This window comes from Lactuca virosa, chromosome 4, assembly GCF_052849685.1.
Source record: "Lactuca virosa cultivar CGN04683 chromosome 4, Lactuca_virosa_CGN04683_v6, whole genome shotgun sequence".
NCBI classification, from domain to species: Eukaryota; Viridiplantae; Streptophyta; class Magnoliopsida; order Asterales; family Asteraceae; genus Lactuca; species Lactuca virosa.
Window position 1 is genome coordinate 97,984,656 of NC_136429.1, and position 17,614 is coordinate 98,002,269.

The 17,614-nt window shown below is 32.7% G+C and overlaps 1 protein-coding gene and 1 non-coding gene across 2 annotated transcripts; one reads left to right on the forward strand and one right to left on the reverse strand.

Annotated features, from left to right (window-relative positions):
* Positions 1 to 4,769: 4,769 nt before the first annotated feature.
* Positions 4,770 to 4,876, reverse strand: LOC145110136 (small nucleolar RNA R71). Its single transcript, XR_013709516.1, has one exon. It is a non-coding gene; the product is annotated as a small nucleolar RNA R71 (small nucleolar RNA).
* Positions 4,877 to 5,381: 505 nt separating this feature from the next.
* On the forward strand, positions 5,382 to 6,476 carry LOC145104808 (uncharacterized). The gene is made up of 2 exons (XM_079041985.1): positions 5,382 to 5,567; positions 5,784 to 6,476. Exons 1-2 carry the CDS (start codon positions 5,382 to 5,384, stop codon positions 6,474 to 6,476), a joined length of 879 nt encoding a protein of 292 aa, XP_078898111.1.
* The last annotated feature ends 11,138 nt before the right edge of the window (positions 6,477 to 17,614 follow it).

A 17,614-nucleotide genomic window follows, 5' to 3' on the forward strand; every position in this document is an offset into this window, starting at 1 on the left:
TTCAAGTTCATTATCATAGAAGGAGGTCCTGGAGAAATCATTCTTTTTAATCAATGAGTTAAGCGTTTTTAATATTTGTAACCTTCGAGTTATGCAAATCAACCAGAAGATATTTGAAGGTACAAAAGATTATAAACCAAGTGACAAGAGACAAGGATCATTATCTTGATAAGGATATCTTGAATCTCTATCGGGAGACATAGTTGACATAAAAAGCTATCTCTACCTGTCCCTCAACAATAAACAACGGGTTCTAACGAGGGAAGGAGATCATTCAGAAAAGCTATCTTTGCACCAGCTTTTCCTTTTCGTGTGTGCACAGTAAGATTCTTAGTGCCGAACTCGCCAAACATCAACCTCAAACTTAAATTCGCAGTTGTTGCATTGAAGATGTAGAGAGGTTGTTTGAGAGGAAAAAGACACGAGGGTTTAACCATTATAAGATGTTAGGAAACAATATATACACATTTGGTAGAAAATAATGTAATAGAGAAAGATAAATAAAAGACTTATTTTGTGTTTTTCTTGAAATGAACAATAGTGTACTAAAAATAACCAGAAATAAATTTTGTAAACACTCAAATATTATAAAGAAAGCTTAAAAAGAAATAAAAACCTCAGGACATGGAAAACATGCCTAATTCATCAATAAGAAATGTAATATTTTACTCATCGAAAGGCTTTGTAAAGATATCAATGAGTTGATTTTCAACGGGAATATACATCAGCTCAATCTTCCATTTTTTCACGTTGTCCCTGTTGAAGCGATATCTAATCTTTATATGCTTGGTCTTGAAGTGTTGGACATGGATTTGAGTGATGGGAATAGCAATTGTATTATCTCAACAGATAGGAGTTTTTGAAAGCTTGAAACCATAATCAAGAAGTTGCTTTTGAATCCATAGAATTTGAGCACAACATCGACCAACATCAGCATACTCAGCTTCAATGATAGAACATGCCAAATAGAATTGCTTCTTGCTAGACCAACTTATCAACGTGGTTGCATACAATATATCAGGACGACTAGTATTCAGATACAATAATGAAACAATCATTCATCTATATGACATTGGATTAACATCAACTCCGGATAAATCAGACGAGATCTTTAGATATGAGGACATAGGAATCTTTTCAAGCATGCAATCAGCAAATGAGAAATTAAGATTCCAAATGATGCAACAAATTTCTTGTACTTCAACTCATAATATTCTTCCTTAGCATTATTCTTCTTGAATGTGCAATAATGAGAAAAGTGATCAACACCTCTACAGTTGAAACATTTACCTTCATCTTTCTTGAGGTTTCCAGAATCAACCTTTTTATACGTTGATGATCCATCGGTCCTTCTAGAAGTTGATGATTCATTGATCCTTTTAGACGTTGATAAGCCATACCTTTTCTGAAACTTTCTTGGTCCACCAAACTTCATGTTCTCATACTTCTCATAATGCTTCATAATAATTGCAGATCTTTAATAGAGATCAACATGATATTCCTCTGCCTTTTCGGACTTGTCACTATCACTTTCATGAACAAAACTTGACTTCCTTGAGAAAAGTGCTGATGATTTTTCCTTAAACTTGCCTTTCATAATTTCTTCCCTCAAGACTTTTGTTTCTTATAAAAAATTAGATTACTGTACAAACTATGAAGGTCCATGGGGTGAATTTTCTCACTTGTTTTGAGAATATCAACATGATGTTCCCACTTATCGTCAAGAGAATCTAGAAAATTCAAAACTAAAACAGAGTCATGCTTAAAATAATCAAATCTTCTCATGTCATTAATCAAAAATATAAATGATAAAACATTTGAGTAAGAGATTTATTCCTTTGAGCAAAGAAGTGTTCATACTTCCTGTTAAGACTGTTCTCCCTGGTTTCCTTTACTTCTTTAGTCCCTTCATACGCCACAGTCAACGTATCAATCATTTCCTTCGCTGAAACACAGTTCTGAACAAGGTGGTAGATGTCAAAAGGAAGAGAGTTACCAATGGCAGCACAATAATGATCATCGAGATTAAATAACTGCTTATCTTCCTCACTAAAGAGATGTTTAGGAGTTTTGTTAATAACACCAGTTTTAACACCATGTTTTTTTTGTAAAACGTTGGAATATGTGGACCAATATCGATGATGTCCATCATATTGTGATCCATGGTTTCAATAACAACCATGGCTTCGCACTTACACATGGCAAAGTTCTTTTCATCAAATGGAGGAATCTTATTCCCTGACGTAGTGTCAGTAAACATTTTGGATTCAGAAGTAAACGACATTGACATTTCTTGATAACAAGAGACCTAAATTAATACCAATTGAAGGATCAAAATTAAGATGTATAAAGAAATAAGAACAAAGATAATAAATAATCAAAAACCAGTTTTAATTAAGAAATCTCTCACAAAGAGAGAATGCACAAAATGGTGATTTACATCATAACCCAATGTAACTTATATACTAGGTTGATGACTATTCTAGAATCAAATCCCTAATAGTATCAGATTTTGGTTGTCTTGTTCCTAATTGTTGCGATGTTCGGCATTGTGTTGTCTGATATGTGTATATTTAGATGTATAATTCATACATATTTGTAATACTTTTAGCTACAATTATGTTTATTTTGGAAAAAAAGATACTTATTATGTTTAATATATGTTTTGTAGCGACAAAGACTTTTTCGGGACAAAAAGGAAGCATACGAGGAGCTGGAAGCAGTAAATGGGAGCTAAAACAAAAGAAAAAGAAAAGAAGACTGAACACCATGTCATGGTGATATCCAACACGACGTGGTGGATGGAATATTTTTCGACCAATAAGATGATTTGGAAGATACGGGATTAACTCAAAGACCACATCGTTGTGGCGGTCAACCATAACGTGGTGTACCGATTTTGACAATTAAAAAATCTCGAACATTAGGTTGAATTGGGGGACATGTAATCGGTTATCTGAGGTGAACTTCTACTAAAAACCTTTAGAAACCCAGAAGAAGATCGAAAGTCAAGTGAAGCTAAAGGACTGAATAAGATTTAGAAGATTTCAACATTGATCTAGTTTGTTTGCTTTTCATACCTATGTCTAGCTTATTTTACATGGATATATTGTGTTTTTATGCTACAATGAGAGGCTAAATACCTTTTACTTCTGTTTGGTGAAGATGAACTGATCTATATGTGTTGATTTCGATTATTGGATGATTATATTTGATTTTACTTGTGTTTGATATAATAACCATAGCATGTTTGGTTCTAGTTTATATTGCTTATAAATCAGATTTTGTGTAATAGATGATGATATTAATTGCATGAATCTATATCCTAATTGCTTATGATCATTAAATAATTAGAGCTAGGATTAATCACATCTTAGATTAAGTAATTAAACCTAGTAACTTTATCTATGTTAGAGAGCATAGTTAATCCTAATTAGTGCTTGATTGCTTAACCTGGTCAAAGGAAAGTAACTACTATCATTCATAGTGCAATTGAGCTTAATATCAATTTGGTGTTTAATTTATGCATGATCATTTCTTGTTAATTCATTAATTGGTCGGCCTACATATTTGATCATAGTATCCAAAAAATTGGAAATGAATATAATCCATCCATTAGAAATCAACCATAGGAGAAAGTGAAATCGGATCTAGCCAGACATATTCTTTTAATTCTTGAAGTTAACTTGTTTTCTTTTCTTAATTGTTAGTTGATAGTTTAAGTTCTTCTGATCTTGAAAAATCAGTACCCCCCCAAACCACAGTTGGTTTCCTAGTTTAATTAGAAGTATTTAATTTATTGAGTTCCGTTTCCCGTGATCGACATCCGACTTACCTGAACTACACTATAATCTGACTAGGTACACTGCCTATATGTGCATAAAACTACTAGGTACTTTTGTGCACATCAAAGTTTTTAGTGCCGTTGCCAGGGAACGTCTTATTTTATTGATAGTTAATTGCTTTTAGTTAGTCGATCCTTTTTGTGGGGTACAAACCACAAAAACTTACTTTGGTTTCATTTAGTTTATCTTATTTTTCTTTGTGAAGCAACCACATCGTGGTCATCTTAACCACGTCCTGGTCTCGTCTTATTTAATTTTTTGTTTTTTAATATTTATTCCTTTTACACATTTTTTTTGTTTTGTTTTTGTTTCAGTGATTTAGGACCCGAGGATCTAAAACTCCAATTGTTCCTCCAGTAGAAGATCCAGAATCAGCTTTCCACAAGAAGAAAGGAAAGAAGGGTGACTCGACAAATACTTTCAAACCAGAAAAATATAAGCTTTTCAAAAGGACGCCAGATAAGAAGGGAATTGGATACTAGCCAGAAATATCTACCGAAGAAAGTTCATATGAGGAAAAGGTAAAAAGCGAAGTTGAAGAGATGGCGGAAATCATGAGAATGACGATGGGAGAATACAAGAAGAGGCTAGGTGAAGAACAAGGACTAGGTCTAGTTCCACCTGAGATACCATCTGAGAATTTTTGAGCTCAAAAGGCATATTCTATCCATGGTAAAGGATATACCTTTCTCCGGGAAAGAATATGAAGATGTTTTCAAGCATATTGATGAAGTGAAGGACATTGCTAACTACTTTAATGTTCCTAATTTGCCAAGAGAATTCGTGCTACTAAGGATGCTTCTGGTCACATTTACCGGTGAAAAAAAGGTTTGGTTGAAGTCACTTGCACCCTGGCCCATTACTACATGGGCAATACTTCATGACGCTTTTATTGAACAATTTAGACCACCTTCCAAGATCTCGAAGCTCAAAAAGAAGATTGCTATTTTTTAACAAGAGGTTGGAGAGTCATTGGATGGAGCATGGTAGAGATACAAGGGATTGTTTAGAAGTTTCCCTCAACATGATGTTAATGTCCAACAAGAAGTTTCCATCTTATATGATGGAGTGATTGTAACAACTAGGAAAATTCTTGAATCCCAAGGACCGATGACGAAGAAAGAGTCGGCCATCGTAAAAGGTTGATTGAAGAGTTTACGAAGCACTCGCGTGAGTGAGTACCACAACCCACGAGAGGATGTTCCTAGAGGTAAAGGATATGGAGGGAACGAGAACATGGCTGCGGTTAGAAAATATGGATAAGCGAATGACAAAGTTGGATCAATCAATCCATGCTATAAGAGTGGGGTGTGATAATTGTAGTAGACCACATTTGACCAAGGATTGTGATTTAGATGAAAATGGGAATAAGAAGGAACAAGTGTTATACTCTAGTGGTGACAAGTATGATGAAGATTAGAGGAAGCACAAGAAGGATTGGTTTCCTTATGAAGAGTACAAGAAGCAAAAAGATAAAAGTATAGACAAATCGGTTTAGGTTTTTACCAAAAAGAGCAACCACCTCCCGAAAAGAATATGGATTTCCAGCCGGTACTTCATAGATTCATGGAACCATCTAAAAAGATGCATGATACTACTGATGCTAATGTGAGAAATCATCAAGCTTCCATCAAAAATATCGAGACTCAACTTGCGCAGCTTAGAACAATTGTTAATGAGAGGTTACCACCAAGACATCAAGACCCAAAAGCACAACCTCATGTAATGGCGATCTACACCCAAGAATAGGTTCATTTTGAGCCAATTATAACCCATTAAGAAGCTACCATAGACCCCAAGTCGTGTTTGGAAGAAGAGAAGCCCGGAGCCAAAAGAGAAAAAAGTGAATCGTTCTCTGACGAGTCACCACGTCGTAGTGACATCACCACGTCATCGTCTCGAGAAGATAACAATTTTACTCTCATTGATTCATATCAGCTTCATTTTCCATTCCCATCTCGAGAAATCAAGCACTCTCTAGATCCCGAACAAAAAGCGTTTATGGAACAAGTGCTCTCACTCTCGATAAATGCCCCATTTCTCAAGTCAATGGCTAAAATTACCAAGTTTAAGAAAGATATGATGACTAATAAGAAGGAGTTGGAAAAAGCCTCGAAAATAATGCTTAATGAGTTGTGTTCAGCCGCTATTATCAATGGATTTCCAATCAAGATGGGAGATCCAAACCAACTCACCTTGCCTTGTGAATTTGGCAGCTCCACATCTATAAATGCTTTAGCCAATTCGGGGGCAAGCATTAACCTTATGTCTTATTCTTTATACCAAAAGCTCATATTACCAAAGCTCCCAGATACAAGGATGATAATTCGGATGGCAGATCACTTGATCACTGACCCGCGAGGAATAATTGAAGACTTATTAGTAAAAGTGGGAAATTTTGTTAGTCTGGTTGACTTTGTTGTTCTTCACATGAAGGAAGATGAAGACCTTCCCATTATTTTGGGAAGACGATTTTCTAGTACCTCAAGAGTTCTAGTTAACATCCACAACTCAAATCTCACACTTCTTCTGGAAGATGAAGCTATCACCTTTGAAATGAGTCCTAAAGTGAATCATGAAAAGCCAAGAGATGGAGTGTCAACAAATAGATGCTATGGAACAAGATCTTGATGAGCTAGTTGAAATTGAAAAGAAGATGGAAGAAGAATTTAAGGTTTAGGAGAAGCCCCATGGTGAAAAAGTCAAAAGTTCGAAGCGAAGAGCCTAAATTATTATGACATTTGAGGTAATTGCATTTACTATGCCTACGGTTCTCAACGAAGAAGAAAGATATGAAATAGAAGAGGAATTGTATAAAGAAGTGGAGATAATTGATGAAGACATGGGTGGGGAATTAGTGGAGCCGATAGTGGTCAAGATGGAGTTAGATAAGGAAGGTCCTAAAGAAGAAAAAAAAAGAAGAACATGAAAGTGAAAGGAAAGAAGAAAGGGGTAAAGCGTACACATGAGGAAAGTGCCAATAAAAAGAAGAATGAGAACTCAAAGAAGGCATATGTAACACCAATCAAAATAGCTCAACAACAATCACATGTGATTATGTCAATCAAGTAATGTGCTTTTTTTTAAACAAGTAATGTGATAAACTTACTATGTAATGCAAGTATGAATTTTCGTACATACTTTATAATATAAATCAAAGTATACGTCCATACAAATCTCAATCTAACTTCGTACGAAGAAGTTATGATAAACTCTAACACTATAAAATTCTATAATACGAAGAAGTTAAAATATAGTGAGATTTAGCTACAGGAATCAAAAAGAAAGTTGTAGTACGCGGAAATACTTACGCATGGAAATAAAGAACGCCAAAAACGGAGCTCATATGCAAAATATATGATCTTCTGAAGATGTAGCAGTCTAAGAGCATGACACGTGGCAGAAACCCTAATCTACCATAGCTCACGACGTGGGCATGTATTCTCACGACGTGAGAGTGCTCTAGGACACCTATCAATGCTTGAATATGTATGGCAAGTCTACGGAGTGATAAGTTTAAAGCTCACGACGTGAGAAAAGATTCTCATGACATGAGGAGTCAAATGGACACCTTCCGAAGCTAGGGACGCAAATGGCAAGTCTACGAGGTGATGCAGCCTGGCCTCATGATGTGAACAATAATTTCTCATGACGTGAGAGGGTCTTCGTCAGCCAATAAATAGCAAGCTCGACCCTAACACTTCTTACACCTAAATTTCTTTCCTCTCTCTCTCTCGTTTGCTGAACGCATTCTGTGTCCCGAGCCCGACGATCACGAACCGCTGACCGTTTATAGTTATATTCTATAAAATCACGCTACTAGGGTGAGTTTCGCGACCCCACTTTTTAATGTTTTCCGGCGAAAACGCATGCTAAATATTGTATACAAGTTAATATTATGTTTACATGATAGTATATTCGTATCAACATAGATAGTTATATTAACCGGGGTATAGTTGTTTTGTATCTGATATTTTGAAAACATACAACTATCGTAAACTTGTTAGTATGTTATTATTATAGATTATACTAATGTAGACCCTGAGTTATACTCGTGAGATATATATATATATATATATATATATATATATATATATATATATATATATATATATATATATATATATATATATATATATATATATATATATATATTATGTGTGATATAGCCTCGGAGTTATACTTGAGAGTTATATATATTAACTGTTAAGTATATTGTAATTATTGGTTTTATGTCAAGATAAAACCTGGTATATTACTAATATAGTCCTGAAGTTATATTCGGGAGTTCTATATATACTTGTTAAGTATGTTGTTATTATTCATTTTATGTTAATATAAAACTTGGTTTTACTTCAAGTTATAGTTGCTATACTACCTAAGTATTATGAAATTAGGAGTAATGTTGAAAAGCATAGTCTAGTAACTAAGAGTTTTAGACACGGATATGCTTTTGTTATTATAACTTTAGGAGGTCGATGAAGTCTACATGAGCTATTATATTCTTCAACTAAGATTGCGAATCTTAGGGGAAATCCTCTGACCTGTAACCGCTAATCCCGTGTGAGCGAGGAAGTCGTGTATAGAACTATACAGATTGACAACCCCACTCGTGGTTGTTAGCTACAACCCACCACTTAGCAAGTGATGAACTTTCCTTTTATTTGTTTATTGATCCGGCATCGATGAAGCGCGCAGTGTTTTTATATGGGTGGAATCCTTTGTGGTATCCCGAGCATAATCTTTTACGGCATCAACGGTGGAAATCCTTCGTGGAACCATTGGTGGGATTTTTTGTCAGAGGTCTTGTATGTCATAGCAGCGGTTACGGAATCATGGTAGAAAATTATTAGAAAGATTATACTTTGTCGATATACAAGTATTAATGTTAAGTATAAGTTTCCCAATCACTTATACTCTAGGTACAAGGAATTTATAGGTATTTTACTTATTCATTAAGTAAATAGTTATGCCTAGTATATATACTCGTATAGAATTGAAATAGGATTTATACGTAGTAACCTTCCTTGATTTAATTATATGGAGATTTTAGGTATATAACTTATTTAATAAGTAAACTATTATACCTAGGATATATATATTATATGTTAGAGATAGATATGAGTCAGGATGAGTCTTTTATACTGTGTTTTTATACGTTTTAAACTCGGAAAAAGTACTATTTTACATGGAGTAAAAACCTGTGGACTCACCAACTTTATGTTGACGTATTTTCAAAATGCATGTGTTTTCAGGAACTTGATAAGCTAAATGTTTCTGGAATAGGAGAAGTTTCACTATTATCCTTTTTGTTCGTATGGAACATATATCCGTTAAGACGTACGCAATAGTCGGATACTATGTAATAAATACTAGGAAACAATAATAATGTCACTTTCGATCTACTATAAATGTATGTAGTTTATAAAATTCTTTAGTACTGTTCAATGTATGTTATATAACTATGATACAAAGATGACGTTACACTTCCCGGTGTTTCCGCTGCCGGCTGGGGGTATGACAGATTGGTATCAGAACTATTGACTATAGAGAACTAATACTTTCTAAGTAAAGCACGAATATAGTCTAGGGCTTACTCTATTAGGTTTAGGTATAGATATATCCCTTAATCTACAATAAAAAGTATTATTAATTATTCTACTGAAGGACTACTTACGGGAGTGGTGACAGGATAGGCACATCACTTTGGGTTTTCAGATTTCAGATTGGATATATGTTGAAATGATCCTGCCCTTTCGACTGTCCTGACTGGCTGATGCCTTATCAGCTAGACCTGGAGTAACAAACAATAATTAATAAAGTGTGAATAAAACAAATAAGAAAAATAAAGTCATATATAAAGACTCAAACCCTTGATAAGAATACACCTAAACACCCGGAATGCTTTTGATCTCAAGGATTTAGATCAAATATTCCAGCTAAAGTTTATATGTGTGTAGGTCATATCACAACTAGGTTTAGGTGCGCAACTACATTTTATTATGATCAGATCATATGGACTATTCAAATTGGAACTAATATTTGATAGACTAAATACTTGGTGATTCAAACTAGGAATTCGACGTGGCTCATTCTCGAGAATGGATAATCATAGAAGATACAGATGAGGAGCAAGAGGATACATTCCCTATGTTGACAGGCAATCCTTACTACCTTATGAATCCAACTATCTTCCATCCAATACCCTCTGACGATGGAGCACCTTTACCTTCCAACGAACTAGAAGAAAGTGAACCAATGGAAGAAAGCGAGCCTATGGAAGAGACAGAATCAGTTGCATCTTCCTTACCCCCCAATGGATACCCTTTATCGTCAATTTCCAGGAGGAGCGAAGATGAAACGCACAGCTCGTAAGTGCATACAAAAATGGATAAGTATTAAGAAGAATCCAAATGGGACATCTTCGGGTACCCATAGAGTTCAGGATGAACCTGCAATGATAGCACAAACGGTTGATGTGACAACCGTCAAAATTCGAGTTAGTTCTAGATTTGATAAACTTAGTTGCACATATAGGCACAACACATATTAGACTTAGTAATTAGAAGCTAAGTTATAACCTACTAGAAACTTGGAAACAGATAGAAACAATGGATGGTGTACTTAGATTTCACCTTGATATGTGAATTCTACATCTACTAAGCTGTAGTGACTATCTATATTTGGATCACTCTTTGACTCGAACAATATTTCATGAATCATGTACACACATCATGCACTTGACCTAGAAGTAGAAGTTAGTTCAAAGTCTCATAGAAACTTAAGTCAAATTTGAAGACTAGGACTAGTATACTTGATTCCTCAATTTCGCTTGAATCTCGGAATCACTACATAGAATGCCAATAAACCGATAAAAATAAACTACACACATTATTTATAACTATAAAAGAGTTATAATACCATAAGATAATTTAAAGTCTTAAATATTCTATTTATTTTGATATTCAAAGTTTATTAAACTCCAAAACCCTAAAAGCCCTAAAAACTCATATTTATAAACTTTAACCTTAAAAATCCTATAAAAACAATTATGAACCTTATAATATTATCTTATCATAATAATTATTATGAAATAAAATTCAATGAAAAATAAAGATTTAGTTATTAACATTTACCCTTGATTTATAAGTCAAAAATCAAGAGTTTTATGCATAAAAACTAGGTTAAGGTGCACATTTTATAAAAAGTTGGATATTTTTATAAAAGATTTGAATTTTTATAAAAGAAACAAGAGAGAGAGAGCCTCTCCTCCCCTAAAATCGGATCCCTCTCTCCCCATATCTCTCTCACACTCTCATTCTCCAACACACACACATCTCTCTTCTTTCTCTCTTTAGAAAACTCTCTCTACCTTCTTTCTACTTTTTCTCTCCACACACCACTCTATTCTCTCTTCCTTCCTCTAAGAACCAAGAAATTTTCCAGAAAACAAACCCAAGAACACTCCTCAAACTCGAAATCTTCATCATCTTGTGGTATTCTTGAAGGTAAAATCGATTTCTACTTCACTTTTCCTTCAAGTTTTGCTCTTTTTCTTACACTTTCTCCTTCTTCATATTCTTCAAACTTGTTTTCTTTTTGTTAAAATGGTTTTTACAACATGATGGATGTGTTTTAACACCATGCATGTATGATAAACAAGGTTGCATGTTCATGATCTTAGCGTAAAAATCGATTTTAAGGAGTAAAACATCAAACTCAAGTTAAGAGTTTTTGAGAAACAAAATTTTGTTCATAAATGCATGTATACATTTTGATAAGTTTTAATCTTTTGATCTCTGGAAACATGACTAAAATATGAGTTTATCATGATATATTTAAAATACTTGAAAAGATTTACTCAAGGAAATGATGAAAACCCACTTTTCTAACCAATCATCATGCATGCAATCTGCCAGATTTCTTTACCTGACTTTAAACTGTCATATCTCACTCATTTCTTAGCCAAAATTCGTGATTCTTTTTCTAAAATATAATATTTTGCGTTAGCTTTCAAACCCATCTGACCTCACTGGAAAATTCCAATATTTCGATTTTTACCAATTTTTACAAAACTGTTGCTCAAACAGCACTTTCCTTATGAACATTTGTTTTGTGTTGCATGTTCAAAGGACTTATTCATCACTACAAATCATTCAAAAATTATTTTAAACTCTTAAGATCATGTATTAATAGGAACAAAAAGATCTTGATTCAAAAGTCTTTGTAACATGTTGCAAAAATTGTCAAAGTAACATCAATAATTTTTACATAAATCACAAGAACCAAGTTTTCTCTATACATTTTATTGAGTCTTTAGGCATGGTTTTCAACATCAAAAATAAGAAAACAATTTTTAATTGTTGTTAAATTGTATGAAGATGCATTCTGGAAATTTTCAGCTCAATATATATTTTCTTTATTTTTTTATGAAAATAATAAGAAAATAGAGTGTTAAATCATATAAAATACTTACACTAGTAAATAAATTCTGGAAAAATTCTTGGATGGTTCTTTAAGTTAATAAACATCTCCCATGAAGTTTCAATGACTTTTGTTACTGTTTAATATGGTTTTGAATTTTCTTTTTGTTTAGCCCCAATAAATCATAAAACCACTTTAGACAATTGGAAAAGGTTGTATAAAAATTTTCGCAGCTTCTACCAGAGGTATAAGACTTAGAAAAATATTTTCAGAATTTTTCATAATGCATTCCTATTTTTCCCCGATTTTTGTATTTATAATGGCCTAAAAATAGAAAAACTAGTTCTGCTCACCCAAAATTCATGAAAATTTACGAGGACACTTTTTAGTACATTAGGAGGCTACATAAAATTTTTGATGATTTTTCTCTTCTGTATACTATTTTTCTCCTATTTTCTAAGATTAAATACACTTAAATACACAAAATCGGATTTCAGTATATAAAAACCACATTAGGTATTTTTCCCAAATTATTTACTCTGTAAATGAAGTGTACAAAAATTTTGGTAATTTACTTTAACTGTTTAATAATTATTCTCCAATTAATGATTATTTAAGAGGATAAAACAAAGAAAAATAGAAAGACTAATTGAAAAATATATTTTATATTTTTCACAGCTTCTACATGTATAATAAAAGTGTTACAAAAAGTTTGGATAATTTTGGAAACTGTTTTCTATTTATCCCCATTTTTATTAGAATAAATGCATAAAAATCATAAAATTGGGTTAAACAGTTTAGAAACCCCTTTTTATATTTTTCCCAACTTAAGTATGTGTAATGACATTGTTATAAAAAGTTTGGGGTATTTACATAACTGATTTCTATTTTTCATGAATTTGTATCTATTTAGAGAATTAAATATGTGAAAAATGGTTATACATATTCATAATCCATGAAAATTTATCTAGAAGTCTTTTAGTACATTTAGAACCAAAATCTGAAGTTTGGTAATTTTTTTTAACTGTTTAGTATTTTTCATGATTTTATGGTTATTCAAGAAACTAAAATCGTGAAAAATAGTCAGACAAATCAAAAATTCAAGAAAATTTATCTTAAGGTGTTTGACATCAATTAAAACTGAAATGCAAAGTTTGGGAAAGTTTAGAACTAAATTGATTTAGTTTTGAATATTTAATCATTGGAACACCTCTAAAATGTTAAATATTAACATTTCAATAATGGAAATTTTCCACTTAAATTGTTATATAACAATTGATTCTTTGAAATTTAATTTTCACAGAAAAATATTTGTAACTTATCAATATTAAATTTTGACACAATATTGGCATAATTCTATTGTAGTAGTAAGTATACTAGTGTTAGATTTCGATTAGAGACTCACTAGTGAATACCATTATTGTAGGAATCGGTAGTGGTACACGTGGAACGTAGTTCAAGGCATCATTTGCATCATCTCAATGCATTGTGAGTATTCACGCACTCCCCTATTTTCAGTTTTTATGTTTTGAGGTGGAAAAGCATGTCCCGAAAAACTATTATTTGAATGTTGTATTTAAATTGATTTGTATCAAACATGATTGCTATTTTATTGCTATGTCTCTCTATGTATGTCTATGCAACACGGAACATGAGAACTTATCGTACTAAGGCCCTTCCCTTATCTCTAACCATTAACTCTTTGAGCCAATGGTCATTATGGATAGCGCTATTAGGAATTGACAACTCCTCACTCGCCCTATTGCTGGAGTGCATGATACCATATTCATCTATGGAACAATAAGCATAGATCTTGATAGGGCTTCAGTCATAGGTTTGGTTGAGACTCATTGTTTGCTCATACACATACAAACTCGTTTCTCGTTATAGCAATAAACTTGTTATTAATTATAGCAATGAACTTTGTTTCTCATTACAACAACGAACTTTTATTACTAAAAACTTATATACATGTTTTAGCAATGAAATTATTTGCTCCTTGTAGCAACGAAACTGATTGCTCATTTTAGCAATGAAACTTGTTTACTCGTTTGAGTAATGAACTTTATCTTCCATGAGAATATGAATGTTGCATCTTATTTGGGCAACATACTTTATCTCTCATGATGACAAAGAACTTTGTTTTTACAAACTTATTTACTCATTTTAACAATATACTTTTATTATTGGAAACTTTTATCAAAACTTTGATTTCAATTCATGGAACCAATATTATTTTGTTTATCTGTGAGTACTCACCAACTATTTTTATAGTTGACGCTCGTTTTACATGCTTTTTCAGGAATCATCGAGTAAGTGGCACTTAGGGACACATCATTGTTAGGAGCATTCGCATGTGTTGTATTTCAATTTACATTGTTATTTCTTTTAAAATTTGTTCAAACCATTGTAAATTGTAAAGATTTTTAATACTATGGTTGGTGTTGTCTTCTAACTTTTGCTATGAAACCCTTTGTACTGCCACGCCCTGTGTTTCCGCTTTAGCGGGGTGTGACAGGAAATGGTATCAGAGCCGAAGGTTATAGAGAATACCGGTTTTCCTTTGGAGAACCACAACTATAGCCAAAAAATTTCTAAGCGTTTTTAAAATACTGAACATACTACTGGTATAACTAATTCGAGTACGCATTATCAGACTTTAATTAAGTATAGCCGTGCCAACTATGCTTAATTAAGGAAACTTAATGTGAGGCTTGAAACGGTTATAGTAGAATTATGTTCAAAACGATTTTCAGTTTGAACTCTTGAAAAACAAAGTTTTTCGGTGTGCGTACGAGCATTGCATATTATAGGCATTCATCTAGGTACACTTAGAAACTAAGTGCACTTTTACCACAATGTCTTTATTTAGAAATATTCTTGTCCCTTATCAAGTGCTAGGTTAACCACTTAGGTTATATCACTAGCCACTCTAGGAGCAATGCACTTAGTACTGAGAATGAGTATTCCTTGGTAGCTATTGACTTTAGATGTAAGGTTAGTAGCTAGATATACACTAGTAATAATCATAAGTCGAAACCTATACGAATTATTCCTCAATACCTCTTCATCGTCTTCGTACTAGAGTTACAACTATGAAAAAGTGTTTCGATATCGACACGAATGATAATTGGAGCATCGCGTAAAGAGGTAGATGGGTCGCCACTAAGTAATCATTTGGATACCATTGGTGGGCATTCCGGATTCGACTCACGAGGAGACACAGAGGTTTAACCCATACGTGAGACCTTATTACTACGCTACGATTTAGCTCTAGGTTGTTTCCACCTTGAGCTTAAAATTTAACATTGGATATCCATTTGACCTCTATAAAAGGTCGTAAACTGAATTGAGACCATAAAACGTTTTTCAAACAATTTTTCTTGTCCTTTATCTTGGGGGAAAAGACATCGGCACTCGCCTTAGACTCGCATTAGTATTTAGGTACGATCAGCTACACTAACATACTTATTCCTTACTTCTTAATCTTCCATCGAAAAATTATTTCGCTTCATCGTTTTTATTTATCATCAATAAAATATTTTATAACCACTTCATTCAACTTAGTATACATTTCCTAACAATTTAAGCCATATTCTCGCTAAAACTCTTTTGACAACTTGCTTTAACTTAACGCTTTTCTTCAAAACTCAATTTAACCAATATTGGTTTTTAACATTGCTATTTCAATTTCAATTCAAATCCATTTCAACGGATATATATGCTTTTAAGGGCATATAAACCATTTTAAACCTTGCTTACCATTTTGACACGTTTTCGAAAAACTTAGAAACATTTTCTTTTATAAAAGTGTTTAAACTCTATGCTATAAAACTTAAACATATGACATTGAAGTTCATATTATGTGAAAAAGTTTCATTGAATCTTCAAAACACTTTTATTTGACTTTTTAACAGCTTTCTCATTTAGACATTGTAATTTACTTTAATGTGTTTTCTCGAAACCCAACATGATATTTATGAAAATTTCTACTTCAAACATGTTTATAAGACATCTCTAATGCTTGTATTTCAAAACATAGCTTATTTGTGTACTTTGCTTCAATATGGTTTTATAATCTATAACGTTTTTAAAATTTATAGCATTTGAAAACTTAGTGCTCACTTTTAAAATTCCAGTGACGCACTTTCGACAATGCACAATTATTCATCTAAATATGTAAGTTTTTACCTTATCCGTTTTAACCATTGTTGGACCCCAGTCAAAAAAAAGTCAAAATTGTCAGATTTTCAATTGCCATTTGTAGGGCTTCTTCTTTTTTTTCACAAATGGAGTTTAACTTAATATGTAACTTATGAATTTTTAGCAATCCTTAGCAAACACTTTAGAACTCCCATATGTCTATTTAATCATCAATATACATCAAATATCGAAGTTTGAAATATATCTCAACTTGGTTTTTAATCTACCTATAGGTATTGTTCTTATAATTTTAACAATAACAATCATTGCTGCCGCTACCTTCCTTTTTCTTTCCCCGGCACTTGATTTCTTGCTCTCCTTATGATTTTAGATCTCGCACGCCCATAATAGTAACATAATACATTGTCTAATTTTGTTTCTTTCTATTTTGCTTCTCCTAGTATCATGTTCGTACACATACAGACTAGAAGTCTACCCTTTTCGTTTTGAGCGATTTATACGTGTATAGTCGTGAGACATAATTTTGATTTAGTCAACTTTGATATATTCAATTACGCCTTTTACCATATACATCTTGTTTTTATTTTGAAATCTACAATAAACAAGTATTCCTTATTTACATTTGCCCTTTCGTTCTAAATTCGGAAACTTGATTTAAAATGCAAGTTTCATTGTATTTTTCCTTATAAGTAATACAAAGATGAATACCCTTATGCTTATAATTTTTCTATATCTGAAAAATATATGTGAAGGATATATTTCCTTATGTTTCTTCTTTTCTTTAAATACATCAAAAGTTTTGAATTTTACGATTATCTATTCTCTAAATGATTGTTTTTGTGGAAACACTAAACTATGAATGCACTATTTTCAAAGATTAACATTTTTACACCTTTCTTAAAATAGTATTTTACTTTGCAATTTTCAGTGAGTCCCTAAACTCTCAAACTTGTTTTCATAAATAGTCTGACCCGTAAGCTTGAATTTGTCCTGACTTAGACAATTGGACAATTTCTCAAAAGTTTAATACAAATATTTCTATACAAATTCCTTTAATGACGACTTAAACCTTTAACCTTAATTAATCTTTATATTATTTTACTACTTTGTTGGATCACCACACATGTATCTTCATTATCTTGGAATTATTACACATTTTGATAATAGTGAGATTAATTATC

Coding starts and splice junctions, on each gene's coding strand:
- LOC145104808 (XM_079041985.1), top strand. CDS start 5,382: ATGGATTTCCAGCCGGTACTTCATAGATTCATGGAACCATCTAAAAAG. Junction 5,568..5,783: donor ACCCAAAAGCACAACCTCAT/GTAATGGCGATC, acceptor GATTCATATCAG/CTTCATTTTCCATTCCCATC.